The 26050-nt window shown below is 41.6% G+C and overlaps 1 protein-coding gene and 1 pseudogene across 5 annotated transcripts in view; one reads left to right on the top strand and one right to left on the bottom strand.

The window, feature by feature from the left end:
- Nucleotides 1–9618, bottom strand: part of HPS3 (HPS3 biogenesis of lysosomal organelles complex 2 subunit 1) — a 39108-nt gene extending 29490 nt beyond the window's left edge. For 3 of the 5 annotated variants that reach the window (XR_005984640.1, XR_005984642.1, XR_005984641.1), the window contains exons 1-2: nucleotides 9302–9618; nucleotides 402–893 (exon numbers count right to left, since the gene is read on the bottom strand). Coding sequence is in view for 2 of the 5 variants with exons in the window: in XM_041734596.1 (XP_041590530.1) it covers nucleotides 402–893; nucleotides 9302–9518 (709 nt within the window). In the remaining 3 variants the exon portion in view is untranslated. The remainder of the gene's footprint in view (nucleotides 1–401; nucleotides 894–9301) is intronic. The other 2 variants (XM_041734596.1, XM_041734595.1) reach the window with 2 other exon arrangements.
- Nucleotides 9619–20224: 10606 nt separating this feature from the next.
- Nucleotides 20225–25019, top strand: LOC121478696 (annotated as a pseudogene).
- The last annotated feature ends 1031 nt before the right edge of the window (nucleotides 25020–26050 follow it).

The following is a 26050-nucleotide window of genomic DNA, read 5'->3' as shown; positions in this document are numbered from 1 at the left end:
TGGTTTTGAAAAGCCTTAGCACTTCCTCATTTATTCCTCACAACCGGTAAAGTACAACAGGATATGATCAACCTAATTTTACACATGTGAAATTGAAACTCAGAGATGGTATTCCTAACCCAAAGTCCATCCAACTTATGAGAACTGGGGCTAGAAACTCCTCCTAGCTCTTCCATTATTTCTATTGACAAGTATATGCTGAAACATGTTAACATGTTGCAAAGTAAGATAGGGGCAGCCAGATCGTAAACCCAAAACCCATGTATCAGGAATAACTGGATCTATAAATACACACACACACACACACACACACACACACACACACACACATATCCTTCAGAGATCGCCAGAAGTAAGAGTTTTCTCTACACCTAAGAAATTAAGTTAAATTTATCATTTACCTTCTGTCTGTTTCATTGGATTGTTGGTCTTATGTGGCTGGTGATTAACATTCTCCCCATTTTTAGGGTCTGACTTCAGTTTTAGGATTAAGACTTCTAAGTCTGACATGAGAGCAATATAACCAACACAAAAAGAAATTTCAACAGGAATGATATTACTTATGTGTATAATTAAAGAACGCTCAAAGTCCAGTATTGAGAATTCTTCATTAATGATCTGACACTTCAAACTAAATAAGACTAACTTATTGGTACAACCAACAAGAAGGTCTCCTTTCGCTGGGCAACAGGAGATGCACAATGGGGCCTCAGTAAGCGGCATTTCAATAATCGACATCTGGTCCTTGTAGGTGTCACTGAAGGGCGCCTCCACATTATGTCCCACCATCCGGATACACACGCGACAGTTTTCAGTCCTTTTACTTCTCCAGTTCACATATGCACGTAGAAATGTCGCTTTGTTTTTCTCTTCAATTGCTGCCAAATAGTCTCCTGAGGAGGAAATAAGATTATACTTAGAATATGTAATTAGAAACAACCACTTTCTTTGTGCCATAAAAAGGAACTATTAGTGAATCCTCCTGTAAATGGTTAAAGATTGATGAGAACAAAACCCTAATTAATAGGATCTTAGGCATATATATATTCTTCAGGATTTTATTTATTTATTTGACAGAGAGAGAGAGCAAGCACAAGCAGGGGGAGGGGCAGAGGGAAAAGCAGACTCCCTGAGGAGCAGAAAGCCCGAGCAGGACCCTCAATTCCCAGGACCCTGGGATCATGACCTGAATCAAAGGCTCAACAGACTAAGCTCCCAGACACCCCAGATCTTAGGTATATTTTTAACTGACATCAGGCATTTAGGTTTTGAAATAAATCTCTCCTCATTATGTCTTACGGTAATCCATTAATAATTTGTGTAGCTTACATAGAAATTGTACATTTTATTCCTTATATTAGCTCTGAGTGTTTCCTGTGGCTCTCAAAGACCCTCTTCCCACAAGTCACACCTTCATGTCAACTCTGAGAAGTAGGATAAAGCTATACATATTAAATAAAACTTAAATCCAAGTTGATTTTCCCTTGCTGATTTTTTCAAATTATAATTTTATAGTTACTCTCTGTTGTGAGAAATCAAAGCAGTAATGAGATGCAAAATGAAAAGCATTACCTCTTTCCTGCAGTGCAGGCTTTGAGAAGCCAGTGTTAACACAGAGCTAGCTCAATATGTGTCCTTATATACCTTTCTCTCATATAAACATAGATCACAGACTAGTGCTTTAATTTTTTCACCAAAATGGAACCGCATGGAATATATTTAACAATCCTCAACTTCTAAAAATTATCAATAAGTCTTACCTTCCATATCAATACATGGGTATCTAACCTTGTCTTATTGAAAACTATCTGATATCCTATGTATGCATGTGCCATAATTTACTCAATTCCCCTATTAATATATATTCAAGTTTTTCCAGTTTTCCTGCCACCATACTTCATGCTAACTTCATAAATAGGCCTATACCTATATATTTATTTCCTAGGGGTTTGTTTCAATGGCATAGATTCCCAAAAGTGCAAATGTTGGGCTGGTACATTTTAAATTTTGAGATATTGCCAGAGTCTATCACAATTGCATAAGATGAACTCATGTTGCCAGCAGCACTGTTTGGACATGCCCATTTCCCCATATCCTCACTGACTCAATGTGATGGGGTGATTATAATGTATATTTTCCAGACCATTTCTAAAGCTGGCCATCTTCTGTGTTTATCAACCACGTGTGATTTCTCTTCTGCAATTTATCTACTTAATTAGGATGTTTGTTTTTCTTAATAAGAAATAGCAGCTCTCTGGGTGAAAGCGATATTAATCTTTGGTTGGTCATGAATAGCAAATTGTTTTTGTAGTCTATTCTTTAACATTTGATTTCGCTTATGGCATCTTTTGCCATAATAAAAGTAATCAGGTATGTATGTAGTTGGATATATATCGTTTCCTTCTTGGTCTCTGAATTTCCTAATTTGCTTAAACAGTCTCCTATGCCCTCCAAATTACATAAATATACTCTTACGTATTCTATTTTAGTGGCTTTTTAATTTGACCTTTTAATCTTTAGAACTCTGAGAAAGTAAGTCAAGGTTTTTCCAAATGTAGAACCTACTATTTACTAACAATATTTGGTAAATAAGCCCTTTTCCAATGAACTGAAATGGAAATGCTGCTGTTAGCATAATGCTTTCCCATATACACATGCATCAAGCAAGCAGCCCCTTTCTGCAAACACTCGGTGGGCTAGCCAAGTCCTCTCCTTGTCCAAAATGAGCCAACCTTCCAGAAAGGCAAGCCTTCTCTTACTACTGGTTCCTCTGATCCCACAGAAATGGAGCCTGTTCATTCCCTGGGTGTCTTGGCAGAATGCCTAACTGCACCCTGCAGCCTCCATAAATTTGCTTACTCTGTTCCGAAGAATCAGTTGGATGGAGCTGGGTCAAAAGATGTCTTATCACCTCCATCATCCTAGAATTTCCTCAGTAAATGATTTTTTAAAAAAGATTTTATTTATTCATGAGAGATACAGAGAGAGAGAGAAGCAGAGACACAGGCAGAGGGAGAAGCAGGCTCCATGCAGGGAGCCCGATGTGAGACTCGATCACTCGATCGTGATCCCGAGATCACGCCCTGGGCCGAAGGCAGGCGCTAAACCGCTGAGTCACCCAGGGATCCCCAGTAAAAGATTTTTTTAAAATTTTTTATTGTGGTAAAATATACATCATGCAAAATTTACCATTTTCACCATTTTTGAGTACACAATTCAATGGTATGTAGTATATTCACGTTGTTGTGCAGTCACCATCATCTCTCTCCAGAGCTTTTTTTATCCTCCTCAAAATTCGGTATCCCTTAAACAATAACTCCTAATCTCCCCCACTCCTAGACTCTGGCAGTGGCCATTCTACTTTCTGTCTCTATGAATTCACCCATTCTAGATACCTCATATAAAGTGAGTCATACAGGAGCACCTACGTAGCTCAGTCAGCTAAGCACTTGCCTTTGGCTCTGGTCATGATCCCAGGGCCCTGGAATCGAGTCCAACACTGGGGTCCCTGCTAGATGAGAGCCTGCTCCTCCCTCCTGCTTGTGCTCTCTCTCAAATAAAGAGTAAAATCTTAAAAAAAAAAATAAACTGAATCATACAATATTTGTTCTTTTGTGTCTGGCTTATTTCACTTAGCATAATGTCTTCAAGGTTCATTTGTGTTATAACATGTGTAAGGATTCCCTTTGCTTTTTAAGGTTGAATAATATTCAATTTTATGTGTATACCACATTTTATTTATTCATCTGTTTAAGGACATTGAGGTTATTTCCATGTCCTGGCTGATACAAATAATGCTGCAATAAACATGCAGGTGCAGATATGCATATACCACATTTTGTTTATCTTCTCTTCAGTTAGTGGACATTTGGAAGGGCTCTCATTTAAAAATGCTGTGAACACTGATGTACAAACATCTGCACAAGTCCTGGCTTTCAATTACTTTTATGTACTTCCAGGAAGTGAAATTGCTGGATCATATGGGAATTAATTTTTTGAGGAACACCACACTTTTCCACAGCAGTTCTACCATTTTACATTCCTGCAGTGCCCAGCGGTTCCAATTTCTCCACATTCTCACAAACATTGGCTGCTTTCTTTCATTTTTAAATAACAGCTATCCTAATGGGTATGAAATGGTAACTCATTATGGGTTTGATTTGTATTTCCCTGGTGACTAATAATATGAAGCATTTCTTCATGTGCTTGTTGGTCATTTGAAGAAATGCCTATTTGCCCATTTTTTTAAATCCTTTTTTTGTAAAGATTTATTTATTTATTCATGAGAGACACAGACTGAGAGAGAGGCAGAGACACAGGCAGAGGGAGAAGCAGGCTCCATGCAAGGAGCCTGACGTGGGGCTGGATCCCGAGTCTCCAGGATCACACCCTGGGCTGAAGGTGGTGCTAAACCGCTGAGCCACCCGGGCTGCCCCTATTTGCCCATTTTTGAATTGGCTTTTGTCGTTGTTAAATTACAGGAGTTCTTCATATATTCTGGATGTTAATCCCTTATTGGGTATATGCCTTGCAAGTATTTTCTCCCATACTGTGGATTGCCTTTTCAATCTCTTGTTAGTGTCTTAGTGTCTTTTACAGATGCTTGAAAGTTTTTAACTTTGATGATATCCAATTTACTTTATTCTTTTGTTGCCTGTGCTTTGGTGTCATATTCAAATTAATAAATGAATTTTAAAACTAAGATTATTAATTGTTAATATTAATGTATAAATTGATCTAAGTAACATTGTTTTTTCATGCATTTATAAACATATACCTATTTCACTGATAAAGTCTATACATCATTTATATATAATCTGCAAACTATAGATAGTGCCCATACTGTCTTGTATGTTTTCAGATTAGTAACTTGTTTTATAAATGATGAACTAGAACTGGCTAAGTGCGATTACTTGACAAGCATTATGATCACAGATTTAGAGTTCTCTCAGTCAATCCTGACAACAAACCTTCAAGATATTATCTCATCTCCATTTTATAGATCAGGAATCTGAGGTTTAGATAAACGTAACTTGCCTAAGGCAACACAGCCAACAAAAGATAGTGTTGGGACTTAAGCCTGGATCTGGTTAACTCAAAAGCCAATGCTCATTCTCCAATTATGCTATTTCTCAAAATGTTAAAAAGGAGATATAAATCTAGAGGATTCTGTGGAGGTTAATAGCACTTTATCAAAGAAAGACACTAAACTTTTTTAAAAATTTAATTTATTTAAAGAAACAAATAACAAAAAAATAGTTCACCTGTTTCCCTAACCCCCACTCCCCACCCCTTGCAACCACCAATTAGGTTTTTTTGTTTTTTATTTTTTAGATTTTAGATTTTACATATAAAAATAATTTGGTATTTGTCTTCCTCTGACTGACTTATAAACATTTTTTTAGGCATTATGTAAAATAATGACCACATATGTGGTCAGGACTTTATTCTACTTACTTTACAACAGCTTCTGTCTTCATTAAGTAAATTAAAAAGTCATTCTTATATTTATTCTTAAGCTGAGATTATTGATTCTTTAAAATAATAAGGTTCCTTTTATATAGCAAGATCATAATCCTGGTTAATACTAATACCAGAGTAAGGAAAAGGCTGCTCCTATGACAAAACTGACATCAAAAGGCAGAATTAATATATGATGCATCAAAATATGTTTTATGGCTCTAGAAAAGTTAAGAGATGGTAGGTAGTATTTAGAGGGATGCAGTAGACTCATTTAATACACTTGTGCTAAAGAACAGGCAATGAGGGCCATGTGGTCTTGTTCTCCATGCACCACCAGCTTCAGACACACCACAAACATATACCCTGCACCAGCACTCCCCACACAGCACTCAACCCTGGCCACCAAGTCTTTCTCCTTTGAGAGTAATAAACTTTCATGTGTCCTCTTCCTTACTTCACATACAAAGCCTATATTAAGTTTTCATTATCAATAACGATGTTAGGGACGCCTGTGTGGCTCAGTGGTTTAGTGTCTGCCTTTGGCTCAGGGCGTGATCCTGGGATCCAGGATTGAGTCCTGCATTGGGCTCCCTGCAGAGAGCCTGCTCCTCCCTCTGCCTATGTCTCTGACTCTCTCTGTGTGTCTCTCTCATGAATAAATCAATAAAATCTTAAAAAAAAAAAAAAAAAAGTGAAATGTTTTAAAAAATGATGTTAGGACCCTCCGTCCTTCAAAATTTCTACCTACTTTATCCCTAACAACCCCAAATTTTATAAAACAAGAATAGTATCCTGCTAATTAGATTTAAAAAAATGAAAATATTTTCTACTTGGGCAAGACACCTGCAAAGCATTTATAATAAATATAAGTGGCTCATATAAGATTCATTCTGTTTCTCACAAAGGAGATTTGCTACAGAGAAAGACACTAGGCACTTAGAACAGAAATCCTCATGTCTAAGTAACTGTAAATGGGAGGAAAGAGACCAAAAGTAAAAAGTTAAGAAGTGGAAGACAAGTTATCTGGGTATCAGGATAGCTGTGAGTCAGCTATGCGTGGATTAATAGAAGCTGTACCCAGGGGCTGAACCAGTCTTTAAGCTGAGGACTGAATGTTACCCTTGAGCCACCTGACCCATACTAATGACATACCACATGACTCCTGAACTTTCTTTAGGACAGCCAACTGGATTATAAAAAGTCTTTGTTTTTCAAGGCCTCATTCATAAGGTTACCAGGCTACTCGCTGCCTACAGCAGCCAGTATGGCACTAGGTCAGTGGTTCTCAACCTTGCCTAATATTAGACTCACCCAGTGCTGGGGCATACCCCGGAAAACTGACAGTTTTCTCTGGTTGTGGTTCCAGGCATCAGCACATTTTCAAGCTTCCCCATAAGTATAAGTAGTGACATTAAGGATCCCAAGATTCACCACTACTGACGCAGAAGAAAACTAGAAGTTTACATAATGCCTGGCACTTCCAATTCCAGAATAAATGTCCATTTAGAAGAATGGGGCAGATCATGTAGATATAACTGTCTCTGCCTCTCTCTCTCTCTCTCTCTCTCTCTCTCTCTCATACACACACACACACATCACACCTTGAGACTGGTGAGGTTTTTTTTTTGCCAGTCATTAGAGCTCTTGAAGATAAGAACTTCTATGCTTAAAAGGGGAGTGGGGGACGCCTGGGTGGCTCAGTGGTTGAGCATCTGCCTTGGGCTCAGGTCATGATCCCGGGGTCCTGGGATCGAGTCCTGCATTGGGCTCCTCACAGGGAGCCTGCTTCTCCCTTTGCCTATGTCTCTGCCTCTCTCTCTCTCTCTCTTTTTCTCATTAATAAATAAATAAAATCTTTTTTAAAAGGAGGGGGAATGGGATGGGGAAACTACCAACATTGAAAAATGATGGAGAAGCATTTTTACCAAGTACCCAAATCACAATCTTTTCCTGAAAGAGAACATACAGATCTAAGGAGTGGTTTTGAACATTATCTGTGAACCAATGAGGGCTTCTGTTGATATCTTCACTAGTCAAAAAAAACCCCAACATAGTAAGTTGTTCATAAAACAAAGATATCCAATACGTAGGTCTAAGTGCTTTCTTCTCTTACTGTTACAGTAAATAGTACGGTTTTCATTTTTTAGAAATACTTATCTCTACTTGACAAAATGAATAGTCAGATACTAGGTATGACAGCCCCCTGGTTTCTTACAGATCCACAAAATCCCAATGTCTAGAAAGAATTTATCTAGTATCTCAACTTTAAAAACAAACAAACAAACAAACAAAGAGATCTCCAATCCTCCAAGTTAATGCTCTCTGCCCCATTAGCAAGCTCCTGAGTCATGGGCTTTTCTACCATTAATACTGCAGTTTATACCTTCACACTCCTCCTGAGAAGCAGGAATCAAACTTTAAGCGCATGATTAGGCAGTTCAAAGAAGCCTGCGGTAAATCCCCCTGTAATCCTAAGTACCATCTATTTTTAAATGTTGGATTTTTATAAAACAGAGATATAGTGGGGGATGCCTGGGTGGCTCAGCGGTTGAGCATCTGCCTTCAACTCAGGTTATGACCTTGGGGTCCTGGGATCGAGTCCTGCATCGGGCTCCCTGCGAGGAGCCTGCTTCTCCCTCTGCCTATGTCTCTCTGCCTCTTTCTCTTTCTGTTTCTCATGAATAAATAAATAAAATCTTTTTTAAAAAGGAGGGGGAATGGGATGGGGAAACTACCAACATTGAAAAATGATGGAGGGGATCCCTGGGTGGCGCAGCGGTTTAGCGCCTGCCTTTGGCCCAGGGCGCGATCCTGGAGACCCGGGATCGAGTCCCACGTCGGGCTCCCGGTGCATGGAGCCTGCTTCTTCCTCTGCCTGTGTCTCTGCCTCTCTCTCTCTCTCTCTCTGTGCGACTATCATAAATAAAAAAAAAAAATTAAAAAAAAAAAAGATTTTAAAAAAAAAGAAAAATGATGGAGAAGCATTTTTACTAAGTACCCAAATCACAGTCTTTTGCTGAAAGAGAACACACAGTCCTCTGTACTGTACCTCTCTCCTAAGTACCTCCTAGGCGCTGCTTCACATTTCGGTGGAAAAAGGGTAGTGGGGCAGCCCCGGTGGCTCAGCGGTTTAGCACCTGCCTGCAGCCCAGGGCGTGACCCCTGAGTCCCAGGATCGAGTCCCACCCACATCGGGCTCCCTGCATGGAGCCTGCTTCTCCCTCTGCCTATGTTTCTGCCTCTCCCTGTGTGTCTCTCATGAATAAATAAAATCTTAAAAAAAAAATAAAGAAAGAAAAAAGGGTAGTGGACGCCGCTAGCTGTTTTGAGCGGGGGAGGGTGGTGGTTACGACTTGAGCTCCGCTTGCATAGATTTAAACACCAGCATGTAACGTGAACTTGCAAAAACCCCCCAAGAAGCGGGTAAAAGGTATGGACGGAAAAGGACTGGCTACGAGGCCGCGTCACTGCTGACGCTGCGAGCATCTGGGGTTTCGGATGCTCTTCGCCCTCCCTTTGTACATGTTCGAGATTTTTTTTTTTTTTTTTTTTTTTTTTTTTTTGTCCTTTTGAGTTGGGGGTTTTGGGCATCGCTCGTTCAACCACAGGCCTTTCTGGCGAGCGAGCGAGCGAGCGAGGGACCAGAGTGAGCCTGCGCGCACCTGCGGTTGCCACGGCAACGACACCGCGCCGCGCTCCCCGGGCCTCCCCCGCCAGGCCCCGCGGGACCCGCCCGCGGGCTCCGGGAAGTCTCCTGCCCCGCGCCCGGGGGGCCGCCGGCGACGCTCCGCGCTCGGGCACGGCGGCGCCAGGCCCCGGCGGCCCCGCTGCTACTCACCGGCCTCGCTGTAGGCCAGGCACAGCACCCTGCCCAGCGTGGAGAAGGCGCACCTCGGCTGGCACAGCTCCTGCCCGGCCACGGCGAACGCCTCCACCTTGCAGCCCGCCGCCACGAACAGCGCGTCGCGCCCGCCGCCGCAGAAGCGCTCGGGCTCCAGCTTGCAGGGCACCACCTGCTGAGACCCGAACGGGTGCAGGTTGTACAGCTGCACCATCCCGGCCGCCCGCTGGCCCGCTCCGGCCCGGAGACCCGCGCCCCGCGCCGGCGGCGGAGGCCGGACCACTTCCGCCCGCAGCCGCACGGGGCCGGTCACGTGAGCGCCGCTCGGGCCGCCTGCGGCTCCCCTTAAAGGGGCTGCAGCGAGGCGAGGCGGGGGTCGGTGCGCCTGCGCGCCGCGGGCTGCCCCTGCGGTCGGGGGAGGCCCCCGCCCCGCGGTCGCCGCGCGCACCTGCTCTCCTTCGCGTTACCGCTTTGGGCTAGGCGAGATGGTTTTTGTCTTGTTTTTTAAATTTTTTATTTATTCATGAGAAACAGAGAGAGGCACAGGCACAGCAAGAGGGAGAAGCAGGCTCCGTGCAGGGAGCCTGATGCGAGACTCGATCCGGCGACCCCGGGGTCACGCCCTGCGCTGAAGGCGCCGCCAAACCGCTGCCTCCCCGCCCTTGGCTGCCCTAGATGAGATGTTTCAGGGCCTCGGATCCGTTTCAGCATATCTTGTGCCATTGTGTACTCGCTTCAGGGGCATCACTTCTGTCTCCCCGATGGCCCGTGAGCTCCTGGAGGATCGGGCTGTGAGCCCTGCAGTGCAGTGCACAGGGCCCGACTGCGGCCTAAACACACTGAGGAGTTGTTCCAAAATATCGGAAATTCTAGAATGCTTTCATTGGAAAGAACACACCTGGATTGTGCTTAGCAAAATAATAATAATAATAATAAATTTATAAAAAATTACGTGTGTGTGAATGTTTGCTGAAGAACCGTGGACATCGCCTAGAGAACTCCACCAGTATTTGACCAAAGATTTGTTTTGAGCCCCAGAGGATGGAATGACTAGGGGTGAAATCCACTAGCTCCCAGTCCAGTGCTCCTAAGACTACTCTTAACCTGTATCCTGTACCTGTTCCTGATATCTCAACGTTGGAGCTCATGGTTGCAATCCCAATTAAAACAAAAACAGAACGCCCCTCTAGATGAAGTGAGCATTAGAGCTACTCTTTACAGTTTATCCTGAAAATAATATATGGAAGTATGGGATTGAGAAATGCTCTTACTTTTGGTGTCCCTTTATGATGTAGGGACAAAACTAAAAAAGCAAATTTTCCTTTGGTCCCTTTCCAGTTGTCAGCCTCATGAATCCTTTCTTTGAAGAATTTACAAATTAGGTGCAGTGGGATTGAGGTTAAACCTACCTCCATTTCCTGTGCCATCTCAATGAATAAAGTACTCCCCTTAGTAGTATCTTACTGTCCTTCACCTAACCCAACCAATAGGGACTTGTGGGAAAACAACCAGGTACCAAACTAAGCGAGGCCAACAACTGGACAAGGAAGTTGCTCTGGTCAGCTGAAAACTCATAGAAGGCTCTTAAAGAAAACAGCCTAACGACTGCATACAATTAGCTCATTCCAATACAACACTCACAAACACCCCTTTCTCCACAAATATATGCCATATTGTCCTTTTGTTATTTCCTCCTTAAAGACTGAAAATTACAATTTCAGTACTAAGTTAAAATTTCAAGACTAAAATAACAATTTAATTGTTTAATTTTTTTTAATTTTAATTTTAATGTAATTTCACCTACATTTAAAATGTCTATTTTGGAGAAAAAAGTGATGTTTGCTCAGAGCCCGGAATTCTAATCCCTTCTAGACGTAGCCACTTCTCCCTAAAATAAGCACCTGGTTTGTTTAAGATTCTTAGGGAATAGACATGCTAACCAAGGGACGGTGGGGGATGCGCCCGGTTTCCACGGATGTCAGTCGCTATAAAGGGGTGCTGTCTGCTTATATTCCTGTTACAAATGCAGGGACAGCAGAAGACACACCATAATTTCCTTATAAGAGGCTGTGTTAGTCTGCTAGGGTAGCCATAATAAAATAGCAGAGACTGGATAACTTAAACAGAGGATTTTTTTTATTTTTATTTTTTTACAGTTCCGGAGGTCAGAAATGCAAGATCAAGGTGTCTACAGTTCTAGTTTTCCCTAAGGCCTCTTTCCTTGGCTTGTGGATAGCCACTGTCATACTCCATTTGAGCTATTATAACAAAATATCACAGACTAGGTAGCTATAAGACATTGGGAATGCTAAAATCAAGGTACCAGCATATAGTAGCTAAGAGTCCTCTTTGAGGGTGTAGACTGCTGACTTCCTGCTGTGTTTGCACTTGCTAGAAAGGGCTAGGGAGCTCTGTGGGATCTCTTATATAAAAGTACTAATCCCATGCGCGAGGGCTTACCCTCATGACTTAATCACTTCCCAAAGGCCTTAAGTTTTAACACCATTACACTGGGCATTAAGATTCTAATATGTGCTCAGCGGCATTAGTCGTTAGGGAAATGCCAAGTCAAAACTACCATTAGAGATCACTATACATTTATTGTCATAAAGAAACTTTAAAACACTGATCATAACAAGTGTTGATGAGGGTCTGGAGCAATCAATGTGGGTGTCGAATGGTATAACAACTTTCGAAACAGTTTGGCAGCCTCTCAGAAAAGTTAAACATACACCGACTGTATGGTCCAACCATTCTGCACCTAGGAATCTACCCAAGAGAACTGAGGCAAATATCCTTAAAAGGACTTGTATGCACATTCTCATTGCCATGAGAATAACATATACTATATGTGAACTAATTGAATTTTAAAAAGTTAATAAAATATATATATAAGCCAAAAAAAACTTTAAAATATGATGTGGACGGCAGCCCCGGTGGCTCAGCGGTTTAGCACTGCCTTTAGCCCAGGGTGTGATCCTGGAGACCCAGGATCAAGTCCCATGTCAGGCTCCCTGCGTGGAGCCTGCTTCTCCCTCTGCCTGTGTCTCTGCCTCTCTCTCTCTCTCTCTCTCTCTCTCATAAATAAATAAATAATCTTTAAAAAATATGATGTGGATTGGAGTTCAATGGTAAATAATGTCTAAGATATTTGCTATGTTCAGGAAAATATTTTAAAATTCTAAATGCTTTTTACTTTTTTTCTTAATAAGGGAAAGAGAAACAGTGTCACGTTCATACTCAAAACATTCCAGTGGCTTTCCATCATCTTCAGATCAAAACTAAAATTTCTTGGCTTGGCCTGCAAGACCGTATATTATCTGGTCAACCTCATTATCTCTCTCCAATCTCATTTTCTTCCAGTCTCTTTCATTGTGCCACAGACAGAGAAGCCCTCTCTATGTTCTCTAAACATCCCCTGCTCATTCTCTTAGGATTTTAGCACTTGCTGTTTCCTTTGGCTAGAATTTATTCCCCCATCTTCCCATGACTATCTTATTTCTTTTTTAGGTCCTCTCTAATAATACTTCCTGACAGTATGTGTACATTCCAGACCATGTAGACTCACTTTTCTTCTTTATGGGTTTGCTGAAAGCAAGAGTAATAATCACAAATGTAACTCTAGAAAACATAAAATGTTTTTCAATTTATTTTGTTTTAGAGGGGGAGAGAGCAAGCAAGCACATGCCAGAGAGGATAGAGGGAGGGACAGAGGGAAAGAGAGAATCCTCTGACTCAGGTCTAGATCTCATGACTCTGAGATCATGACCTGAGCCAAAATAAAGAGTTGGACGCTTAGCTGACTGAACCACTCAGGCACCCCTAGAAGATACGTTATTTTGATAGAACCATTGTTATTAATAGGAATTTTAGATGCCTCAAGCAAAAATGGGTTCCAGCTGCAGAGCTCTCTTGGAAGACTGCCAGGACTTTGCTGGGAATCCCTCATTGTGATATGCAAAGCTACAGTATTCAGAGACTGTTACTCAGACAATAAAGTGACACAAAGATCATAATTGCTTACTCAAGTGAGTCCTACTACTTTTAGTGTTTAGATCAGTTTGCTGGCTTCTATAAAAATGTAGAGTTGCTCTCAAAATCACTCCATGAACTTCATTTATTGATCAACTCGTACTTGTGCTATGCGTGCCCCTTCCATTTGGTAGTATCCCATCATTTGTTAATAGACTGGGAAGGGAGAGTGAAATTGGATTGGCTGTCCTTCAGCCTGCAGAGAAGTTTGGGATCGGTTTCTACATTTGCAGGACTGGTCAATATAACAGCTAGAGACAAACATCACAGCATCACACAGAGACCAGTAGGAATACAAAGCAGTACCTCCTTGCACTATTTTCACTTTTGCGTCCTTTCCACATAATATACAATCTTTTTAATTCTCTGCTGTAGCAGAGAGCTGATCTCCCTCTTTGACCTCCATGACTTTTCTCCTTTTTCTGGTAACACTCCTAGGCTCAGCACAGAGTGGAGTGTGCAGCTTAGATGGGAATAACCACAACAGGTTCTCATCTGATTTCTTCTAAGTCCCAATTCCGTACTGAAAAAACTTACAGGGTCTTTCACGTTGTTTTTGCTTAAACGAGACATTTCTTTCTTTTTTAAAAAATATTTTATTTATTTATTCATGAGAGACACACAGAGAGGCAGAAGGAGGCCCCATGCAGGAAGCCTGATGTGGGGACTCCGTCCCAGGACTCTAGGATCACGCCCTGAGCCAAAGGCAGATGCTCAACCACTGAACCACCCAGGCGTTCCTAAACGTTATTTTATTCATTCAATCAAAAAATATAGAAGTCAAAACCTACTGGTCGTGTTTTTAAAACCTGAAAATCCAGAACATCTTAGAGAATCTTCAATCAGGAAACACTATCTAAAATCTTCAATCAGGGGATCCCTGGGTGGCGCAGCGGTTTGGCGCCTGCCTTTGGCCCAGGGCGCGATCCTGGAGACCCGGGATCGAATCCCACATCAGGCTCCCGGTGCATGGAGCCTGCTTCTCCCTCCGCCTGTGTCTCTGCCTCTCTCTCTCTCTCTGTGACTATCATAAATTAAAAAAATAAAAATAAAACTTTAAAAAAAAAAATAAAATAAAATAAAATCAGGAAACACTATCTAAAGGAACAAAATATCCCAGCTCAGAATTTCTTACTGATATATCACCTCATGTCTTTTTTGCAGTTTTTTTACTTAAAGAGACCAACTTATTAGGGCAAAGGCAGGGTGGGCAAGTCATTCTAGAAGTTTAAAATACTAGATGTTATTAAAGCAGAATTTATGGATTTCTATAGCAACCCAAAATATATTGATATCCAGAGCTTGTCATGGGCTTTAAAGAAAGAGTGAATGATACTTCATTTAAAATGTCAGGTAGCAACTGCATGTATGTCCAAGTTGCCACCAAAACCAACATTTACTTCCATTTTTCTAACGTCATGTACGGCCACAAGAGGACATTCACATGGGCCTTTTGATTTGTTTACCCCAATGCCTTCCCTGAAGCCAGCCAGGCCAGTGTTATCCTATCCTTCCCTTTGGCAGCTCCCATCCCTGCCCACTCTTGGCCTTGGGATTCCTTCTCCCACAGGGCTACTCCTAAAATCGATCTGCAGGTACTCTGAATTTTGAATAATTTTGCTCCTAACTAAAGTTAGGAAAACGAGACAAACAGGTAGTAACCATAAATAACAAAATGTGTAAATTTGAAAGGTTATAGATTCTCACAAAGTTCTCAGTCCTGTGGGCTACAGGTCCCAATTTCTTTAAAGAAAGTACATTTCTCCTTATACCCAACGCACACACAAGCACACATTTCCAACCCTACCTTTTCACCCAATAAAGCAGAGCTCCTGGAATAAATGCCTCCTTTGTTCAAAGGGACAATTTACATTTCTGGTGACTCCCAGACTGGATTTTGCCTGGCTCACTCAGATTCTCTCTTATTTAAGAGTGGCCCTTTCTGGAATTTCCTTATATGGAATGACTCCTAGCTTGAAAGAATTGGTAGAAAAACAAATAAATAAATAAAAAAGAAAAAAAAAAGGAAGAATTGGTAGCATCCTCTACTGAGCTAGGTTAACTGAAATTGTATGAAAACTGTCTCCTAAATAATCACAGAGCTCTCAGATTCAAACATGGTAAGTACATATTCCCTTTTTCCCACACTGGCAGACATATATAAATGTGCTATACCTAGTATAAATATATCTATTTCATGAGTTAACATTATTTTTCTATGAACTATGAATTAACAGAATTTTCTATGAACTATTTGTATTAATTTTTTAGGAAGATATACCTGTTAAACACATAAACTTACAATTGCTGGCTTTGCACTGCTAATTCTATACCTTTTCAGAAAGAGTTATGCTAGACAATAATTTTACGGTAAAAACTAGGTTGTTGACAAAATATTTTAAGTGACCATTTTCTTATTTCTGGGCCAGACAAGTCCTAATCAAGGTAAAATATAAATAGGATATCTGATTTTTTAAAAATCCCATTATACAAAATAATTAGAGACTTTCCATTTGTTACATATTTCTTAACCCAGACACTTCACACTAAAACAGTGGTTCACAAAGGTGACCACACATCAGATATGCCTAGGGGGCTTGTTAAGACACTTTGCTGTGCCTCCACTTTCCAATTTAGAAAGTCTACAGTAGAATCAAAGAAACTGCATTTTCAACAAATGCCTAGGCAATTTTAATGCTACTGATCTCCAGACCAAACTTTGAGAACCATTCAGTAAACTATTTGGCTTCATGAATCTGAATCTTATTATAACCAAAAATTATTTAGAGTGGTTCTAAGTTTCCATACGTATAATGTATTGCCAATCACAATACCGATAATTTTGACATTAAAATAAATCAATCCAGGCACCTGGGTGGCTTCGTAATTGAGCATCTGCCTTCAGCTCAGGTCGTGATCCCCCGGGTTCTGGGATCGAGTCCCACATCAGGCTACCCACAGGGAGCCTGCTTCTCCCTCTGCCTGTGTCTCTGCCTCTCTCTGTGTCTCTCATGAATAAATAAATAAAATCTTTAAAAAAAATAAGAGCACCTGATAATTCTTTGCTACTACTACATACAAGCCAAGGTGCTGAGTGAAGTGAGTAAGTGTGAAACACAGCTTTCTCCTTAGCTGGGGACATAAGGTACGTACTAAGCTGAAGCCAAAGGGAAATCCCATATAATGGCGCTTCAGAATTCCTTCCTGGTGGAGTTATGTTGGGAAAACCACCTCTTCACTCAGGTTCAGACTAAGGGAATTTGGACCTGTTCTATAATATTAATTATATCTTTAACAGAGGAAACTTTTTCCCCCTCCTTCCCTTTTTTCTTTCTTTTTTCTTTTTTTTCCTTCCTTCCTTCCTTCCTTCCTTCCTTCCTTCCTTCCTTCCTTCCTTCTTCTTTTCCTTTTCCTTTCTCTTTCTCTTTCTTTCTTTCTTCTTTCTTTCTTTCTTTCTTTCTCTTTCTTTCTTCTTTCTTTCTTTCTTTCTTTCTTTCTTTCTTTCTTCTTTCTTTCTTTCTTTCTTTCTTTCATTTTTCTTTCTTTCTCCTCTTTTTAATAAATACTTATTGGGATAAGACAGATGGCAAAGCCCTGAGTAAAGTCAGGGCAAACAGCCTGAAACAAAGCCAAACAGCTGAACAAGTTACTTTTACCTAATCAACCCGATTTCTTCAACTGCAACACTGTTATTGTAAGCCTCATATAAGATAATACACATAAGTTTTAGTGAAGGGCCTGTCACATGGTGAGAAAGTGTTATATCCTTGTATCTCCCCAGAGTACACAGTGTTATGTAGTGCTAGAAATTTGAGTAATTTGAAAATGAACAAAGGCCAGAAATATGGGCCTTGGAGATGAGAGTAGAGAATGAAGGAGAGATGAAAATGGTTGTGAACACTAATGGAGGGAACATAGACCAAGTAGGGAAAAAAGGAAAACGATTCACTATTCGTGGATTAGGAAGCAGAATAGCATGGAGATTAAGTTTGTGCTCTTGCAGACAGACTACCTGGATTTGAACCCTGGCTTTACAATTTACTATTGTCTTGTGTGATCCTGGACAAATTACTTACCTATTCTGTGACTCAGTTTCCTCATGTATAAGATGGAAATAATGATAGCTTCTAGCCTTTTATTCTCAAGATTAAATGAACTAGGGATGCCTGGGTGCCTCAGTGATTGAGTGTCTGCCTTCTGCTCAGGGTGTGATCCCAGAGTCTGGGGATCCAGTACCCCATCGGGCTCCCTGCAAGGAGCCTGCTTCTCCCTCTGACTATGTCTTTGCTCCCCTCTCTGTCTCTCTTGAATAAATACAATCTTTAAAAAAAATATTAAATGAACTAAAACCTATTAAGGGTAAGACATGCTTGGCACATTATAAAAGCTTCATAAGTGAAAGCCACTATTATTATTAATTTTCAACCTAATTCCCTGGATCACCCCAGGAAAGCTCTTGTTCTTGGGAATACTAAGTAGCACAGAGAAGCTGGCACTGTTTCTAGTCGGAGCTGCATCAAGTGGATCCCTGGAATTGCTTCCTTGAGGACTCCTGCTTTTCTCCTATAAAGTTGATAACATATTAAGTTGAGATCAGGTTCACACTCCTTTCTTAAAACTGAGCGGGAGACTTAAGGCTGCGGTTCCCAAATTTCACCACACATTAGAATCCCCACACTACATCCCTTATCAGTGAAATTAGAATGTTAGGAGACAGGGCCTAGGACTCTGTATTTTTTAGGGATTCCAATTTGAAGCAAAGTTGGGAACCTCTGGCTTAACGGACTGGTTTTACTTCTGAGTTTAGGGTGCTGAATAAATTGATGCCTTTATCTGGGACCTTGTTTCATTGTTCTAAGCAAGGTGTGTGAAAACTATGACAACCATAACAGGGCTGTTCATGTTGTAAACGAAATTGCTCTTCAAACAGTCAATAGTGCCCTCTGGTGGTGCATTTACAGCCTAACATAATCTACTTTTCTTGGGATAAGAGTGCTTTTAACACAGGGAAAGGCGGGCAGTGAAGACTATTCCACCACACCTCTGCGCCCCTCTACCACATACACGTATATCTAGAAAGGCAAATGTAGATCTAGAGAATAAGCTAACCAAGAGTACACAAGAATCATTAATAGCTGTGGAATTGAAATGTAATTGGTCCTCCAAGTTTCCCTTCCTCTCAAGGGCATCCTCCCCGAGTGGCCTCATCTTCACAGCTTCCCAGGGTGAACACCACCAGCATGCATCAATAGCTTCTGGATCCTATTTCTAGCTCCTAAGCATGATCTTGATCCCTTCAACTGCCAACCACAGTCACATAACCGATCCGAGACAGAAGTACCTGGAGAGGAGTAATAATCTCTTTCCTCCATGGCTTAGGGTTTTATTTCTTCTGTAGGGTAGAAGGCAAAGATTGCACTGCTGACTAGGAAAGTCTGACTGACTGGGCCTTCTTTTTTCTTTTTAATAATTTATTTTTTATTGGTGTTCAATTTACCAACATACAGAATAACACCCAGTGCTCACCCCGTCAAGTGCCCCCCTCAGTGCCCGTCACCCATTCACCCCCACCCCCTGCCCTCCTCCCCTTCCACCACCCCTAGTTCGTTTCCCAGAGTTAGGAGTCTTTATGTTCTGTCTCCCTTTCTAGTGAAAGGGAATATGAGGGAAGGGAGAAGAAATGTGTGGGAAATATCAGAAAGGGTGACTGGGCCTTCTGATTAGGGGTAATAAGTGTCACCATTTTACAAATGAGAATAAGGCCTAAAGAAAGGTATTGCCATCATCAGTAGGAAATGAGTCATTTTTTTTAAAGGTTTTATTTATGCATTTGACACAGAGAGAGTGAGCACAAGCAGGGGAAGTGGCAGGCAGAGGCAGAGGGAGAAGCCGACTCCCCTCGGAGCAGGGAGCCCAATGCAGAGCTGGATCCCAGAACCCTAAGATAATGACCTGAGCCAAAAGCAGACGCTTAACCGACGGAGCCACCCAGGCACCCCAGAGATGATTCATCTTAATATGCCTCTTCTCTCTTTCTGAATCCAAGGGGCTTCATATATCAAGTGGGGAAACTGAAGCCCAAGTACAGAATTGTTCTCTCTAGGCACACATCCGAAAGCCCTTGGCTAACCTTAGAGCCTCAGCCTAATGGAGCACTAGAGATGTGATATGCTCAATAGGAGATAGCAATGAAGAATGCCACAATATCAGCAAAAAAATATGGGACTGTAGGGTCTGAAAGAAAATAGGATATCCGTGTTAGAGAGTAGAGGCTGAAGATTTAGGGACTGGGGGGTGGGGGGGGTGGAGAGAAGGGGTAGGGGGATCCTTGAGCACAGAATGACAGAGTTGAGTCTCTGAAGCAGAAATGGAGTGGAACTGAGGATCAGGAGCAAAGGAGGAGGGAGGTCTGGGGTCTCGGTTAGGCAGTTTCCCTGGAGACTGAGGCTGAGGACAGCCAGCGGCTCCACTGCCCCTACCAAGCCTTCTGCAGCAGACGCCTGGTGCACCGCAGCGTGACTCCCAGGACGCGGGGGTTCTGGGAACCAAGACACCATCCTGGCCAGCGTGACGTGGACAAGACCCATGGGGTCCTCAGCCACCTGCAGTTGCTCGACACAAAGCGGGCTCCGGCGCAGCGGTCTCCCCGCCCCTTCCACTCCTTCCAAAATCTCGATTTCTTGGAACTTCTGGCCTAACAAACTGTGACAAGTCTCAAGGAAGCTTCGCTGACGCCATCCCGGGGAAGCTAGGGATTGCCTAGGCTCCCGCGGCGGCAGGAAACGTGCCGGTTAATCTCGCCTTTTGCATTCTGATGCAAGAAAAGCTTCCAGCACTGACGGAAACCTTGCAGGAGGTCCCCGGGACCTTGAGCCCTGGATAACGAGGATGCGGTTCCAGGAGGATTCTGGGATTCGTAGTTTTTTGAGGGGGTCTCCAACCGCGCAGGCCCAACTCCGCATGCGCATCGCGCCCCGGAGCCCGGCGCTTGTTCTCGCGCGAGGTTGGCACGTGCAGGTGGCACCTGGGGCTTAGATTGGAGCAGCTCGAAGGCGGGCAGGTGCGGCTGCTGCACGTGCCTCTGCTTCTTCATCGAGCTTCTAGCTCACCTTCCTACTGGGTAGGATTTATTCACCGCGGAGCTCTCAATCTGGAAGGGGCTAACAAGCAAACTGACAAGTGGCAGGAGTAGAAGGGCAGGTGTTTTCATTGCTGTGCGGAGCAGAAAGAAGCGAGTAGGGGAGAGAGGTTTCCCAGAGCCACTAAAGTTGGAGCTGAAACGCGAGGGACTGAGTGCCCAGGAGGAGCTGGCCGAGAGGTATGGTCAGGGCCAAGGCTTCCAGTAGACTCCCAGGTGACTGGGGAGCCTGGGTGGCTCAGTCCGTTAAGCATCAGCCTTGGGCTCAGGTTATGACCCCAGGGTCCTAGGACCCAGCCCCTCCCTCAGTGGGCTTCCTGCTCCCGGGGTGCCTTCTCCCTCTCCTCCCTACCTGTACTCTTTTGCTCTCTCTCTCTCTCTGTCTCTCTCTCAAATAAATAAAGGAAATCTTAAACAAAACGAAACAAAAAAAAAACAAGTACAACGTGGTTTTAGTTTTCTGCTCCCACCTGAAATTTTTACCCTTTTAAAAATAAACTTAATTTCTCAAGTACTTCCTAAAATGCCCAGTTTTAGTAAAACAAGTAAATTTTTGTGTTTTTACCCAAGTTTAGGCTGTTAGTGTGATGCCACCTATAGCTGTTTTGTGCACTTTTTTTTTTAACTGTTTATTTTTGTGTGACTTTTATTGTCTTGGTGTATATTTTCAGTTGTTAGCTTAAGTTGTATGATATGAGGGAGAACATGACACTAATCTTGGAATCAGGAAATGAGCATTTAGACTACAAGCCTTTGGGGTAATTAATCCTCAGTAATGAAGAATGATATGTTATTTATTGTGTTTCTTTTGGGACTTTGAACTATCTCAAGAATATAAATCTAAAGCAATAATATTTGTAATGATTCCCTAGCTCTATAAATAAGAATATTTTATAGTGATGCCTGGGTGGCTCAGCGGTTGAGCGTCTGCCTTTGGCTCAGGGCATGATCCCTGGTCTGGGGGGATAAATAAATAAAATCTTTAAAAAAAAGAGAATATTTTATAAATATGTTGAAGGAGGAAATGGATAACAACATCTGGTTTTACACTAATAGTACAGTAAGATTTTTAGGTTGATGTGGGCTTTTACTGTTTGGTTAGTGGGTTTTTTTTTGTTTGTTTGTTTTTTGGGTAGTGTTTAATGTGGATGGGGTAAGAATAAATCTTTTGGGGTACAGGTCAATTATGAGGGGTTAAAGAGACCTGTGATGGTCTCTTAGTTTTGTTTTTTGAAAGATTTTATTTATTTACTTATCCATGAGACACACACACACACACACACACACACACACACAGAGGCAGAGACATGGGCAGAGGGAGAAGAAGGCTCCATGCAGGGAGCCTGACATGGGACTCGATTCTAGGACTCCTGGGCCGAAGGCAGGAGCCAAACCACTGAGCCACCCAGGGATCTCCTGGTCTCTTAGTTTTGTTTTGGATTTGTGTTTATTTTGCTTTCTATTGTTTTCATTTTACAGACAATCCCTGACTTAACAATAGTTTGACTTAATTTTTTCTCTTTTCTGTGGTGCAAAAGCAGTATACATTCAGTAGAAACTGCCCTCAAATTTTGGATTTGGATCTTTTTCTGGGCTACTGATAGGCAGTATGATACTCTTTCATGATACTGGGCAGCAGCAGAGTGGCAGTGAGCTGCAGCTCCCAATCAGCCAGGAGGCCACAACGATAATCAACTGATAAATTTACAACCATTGTGTTTTTCACTTTCAGTACAGTATTCAATAAATTACACGAGATAATCCACACTTCAGGGTAAAATAGGCTTTGTGTTAGATGATGCTGTCCCACTGTAGGTTAACAAATCTGAGCATGTTTAAGGTAGACTAGGCTAAGTGATGACATTCTGTGGATTAAGTGTATTTTATTTTTAAGATTTTATTTATTCATTCATAAGAGACACAAAGAGAGAAGCAGAGACACAGGCAGAGGGAGAAGCAGGCTCCATGCAGGGAGCCCGATGCAGGACTCCATCCCTGGGACTCTGGGATCAATGCCCTGAGCCAAAGGCAGACGCTGAGCCACCCAGGCGTTCCAGATTAAGTGTATTAAATGCATTTTCAATTTAAGATACTTTCAACGTAGGATGAGTTTATCAGGACATAATTCCATAATAAGTTGAGGAAGATCTGTAGTTTGTTTTGGGCAGAGACAACATCCAGTAAGGAAGATTCTTGCAAAGTGTGGCATTGATGGCAAGGAACTCCTGAGGTGGGTGGTGGATAGCAGGACAATCTCTTGGCTAATTAACACCAACAAAAAACATGTCAGATCTTAGTGTTTAGGAAGATATTTACTACCTTGGTATTTTGGTAGTCCACCTCAAATTCTATGTTAAATTGGTATTGAGAAATACAGAACTGCATTCTTTTGGGATTTACTTGGATAAGATTTTCATTTCTCTGTTTTATAAATCTCATTAGACATTCTTTTTTTTTTTTAAGATTTTATTTATTTATTCATGAGAGACACACAGAGAGAGAGAGAGAGGCAGAGACACAGGCAGAGGGAAAAGCAGGCTCCATGCAGGGAGCCCGATGTGGGACTCCATCCCAGGTCTCCAGGATCATGCCCTGGGCTGAAGGTGGCGCTAAACCACTGAGCCACCCAGGGATCCCCTCATTAGACATTCTTTTACCCAAAACAAGCACTTTATCATATTTTAAATGGGCTGCTTCTCTGACTTGGTGTTTTTTTTTCTCCAGCTATAAAGACTCCTCTGCAACACACTCATTGAGATTGTCATTCTCCAGGGCACCTGGATGGCTCTGTTGGTTAAACGTCTAGCTCAAGTCATGATCTGAGGGTCCTGGGGTTGAGCCCTGTGTTGGGCTCTGTGGGCTCAGTGGTTGGCCTGAGGATTCTCTCTCTCTCCCTCTGCTCCTCCCCTCACCCTTACTCTTGTGCATGTGCTCTCATTAAAATAAATCTTTTTTAAAAATTACCATTTTGTTATTTTTCTCTAGCTTAGCTTCTTCCTAGTTCATGAAGCCTCTGAACACCCTTTCCTAGTTCCCAGTATTTTTTATCACTATTATCCACTTTGTTAATCTCCCTTGTAGTTTAGTGATTTGTATCTCATTTTGTGTACTTTGTGTACTTTGCTGCTTTATAAACTCATGCAAGACGTGCAGTATTTTTTGCGTGTATTTAGAGACCATATATTATCTTTTATTTTATTTTATTTTTTTAAAGTAGATTGCACACCCAGTGTGGAGCCCAATGCAGGGCTTGAACTCATGACCCTGAGATCAAGACCTGTGCTGAGATCAAGTCAGATGCTTAACCAATTGAGCCATCCCTGTCTTTTATTCCTTTAAAAAAAAAAAATTGAGAGATAGAGAGAGAGTGATAGAGCACAAGCGGGAGTGGGGGGTGGCGGGGGGGTGGGTAGCCGCAGAGGGAGAGGAAGAAGGAAGCTCCCAGTCAAGCAGGGAGCCTAAAGGGGGGCTAGATCCAGGACCCCAGGATCATGACCTGAGACAAAGGCAGATGCTTAAGTGACTGAGCCACTCTGGCGCCCTTCCCTCCCCCACCACCGTCTTTTATTTTTAATAGTCATGTACTATTCATTTTTATATGTGTATATACAAATGTCTAAAGCATAAATCTCTGTAATTCCCAGCCTGAGGCCAGGAACCGCTGGCAAATTATCCACCTATTTTTGATGTAAAAAAAAAAAGTGTAAACATATCTCCTCAAATAAAAAAGTGTAGATTTGAAAAAGCTATTAAAAATTATTTTTACTCAAAATATATAATTTCAAGTTTGTTAAAAGCTAATTATAAACTCTTGATTAAAAACCTGAATAAAGTTTAAGTCACTCTTTCAATATCAAAGGGATTCTTGGGAATCCCTTGGTTAAAAACCTGAATAAGGTTTTAGGCAATCTTTCAATAACAAAAGGATTCTTGGGAAAAGCTTGAGAACTATTCTACTTAGTACTTAGTTAAAAAAAAAAAAAGAGGAACCCAAAAGGGATTTTGGGAGAAAGCATCTTTCCAATCTGGTAGCAGCCATTTAGCTCAAAGGTCAGCCAAAGTGGGTGCTTACAAGTACGTCCTGGGGCTGTGGAGGAAGAAGCAGTCTGATGTAATGGGGTTTATTCTCAGAGTACACTGCTGGCCTGTCTGCCAACTCTCTGTGCTCCCCAGGATACCCTGCCCAATCTAGCCTGATAAAGTGCACAGATTGGGTTAGAAGGCCAGGCAAATTTATGTCATATATCATATTCATGTGCACTGCGGCAACTGCAAATGCCCAGTTCCTAAGGGTGTTATATATGGCAAGATTGTTCATCCTGGTGTTAACCAGCTAAAGTTGACCCCAAGCCTTCAGTCTTGCCTAGGAGGGAGCTGGATTCTACTGTGGGCCTCTGAAAGTCCTGAATTCTTACTGGGTTAGTGAAGATTCCACATACAAATTCTTTGAGGTTATCCTCATTGATCCATTACACAAGGCTATCAGAAAAAAATCCTGATACCCAGTGGATCACCAAACCAGCCCATAAGCACAGGAAGATTTGAGAACTGAAATCTACAGGCCCCAAGAGGGAAAAGGTCGTTAAGTTCCACACCAAGCAGCTTGGAGAAGACGCAGTACTCTCCAGCTCCATGTTACTGCTAATATAAGTAATGTTCGCAAAATTCTTGCTAATAGACAATTTACAACAGTCAAAAAAAATTTTTTTTAGTATATGTGTAAGTTTGCCCCTTCTTTCCTAAATTCAAATATTGCCCCTTCTTTCCAAAATCCAAATATTATTTTAGGAGGGAAACTGAATGGGGAAAAATTAGAGAGGAAGACAAATCATGAGACTCTGGACTCTGGGAAACAAAGGGTTGCAGAAGGGGCGGTGGTAGGATGGGGTAACTGGGTGATGGGCATTAAGAAAGGCACATGATGAGAAGAGCACTGGATATTGTACTCTATGTTGGCAAATTAAATTTAAATAAAATATATTTTAAAAAACAAATAAAAATTTTTTCTTTTAAGTAAATAATTTTAAACAAGGTTTTAGTGATTTATCTCTTACCAAAAGTATCTTGAAAAAGCATACCTTAGAACACCAGGCTAGCTTTGTTTCTCTTCCTTTTAAAAATTCTATATTCATGTTATGGGTTAAAATGTGTGTATTGTCCTTTTAATTATCTTTTTCAAAAATTTATAATGTAGACAACTATTGATGCTTATTGATAAGTTCAATTTTCTGAATATTAACTGCCATCTGTGTTGACTTCAGTGTGCTAACCTAGGTCATCAATGCTTTAATGTTTACCTGGGGGTACATCAGACTTTATTCTTTTTTGACCCCAACACGTTACCTAAAAGTATTTGTGAAATGGAAATTTTATTTATAAATACTACAAAATTAGCATTTCAAACAGGATGTTAATGTATTCTGACCCTAAAATTTCATCTGTTTATGAACTTGAGTCTCCTGAATTTCTAATTCTATTAGGTCAGGAGATTAAATTCCTCTAAAAAGCTATTCAAATACTCTTTTTTTCTTTAAATTTGAGAAATGTGTTTGACATTTTGCAGGTTTTTTTTTTTA

Source organism: Vulpes lagopus, chromosome 19 (genome assembly GCF_018345385.1).
Source record: "Vulpes lagopus strain Blue_001 chromosome 19, ASM1834538v1, whole genome shotgun sequence".
NCBI lineage: Eukaryota > Metazoa > Chordata > Mammalia > Carnivora > Canidae > Vulpes > Vulpes lagopus.
Note: the sequence above shows the minus strand (reverse complement) of the source record. Positions and strands in the feature narration are given on the sequence as shown.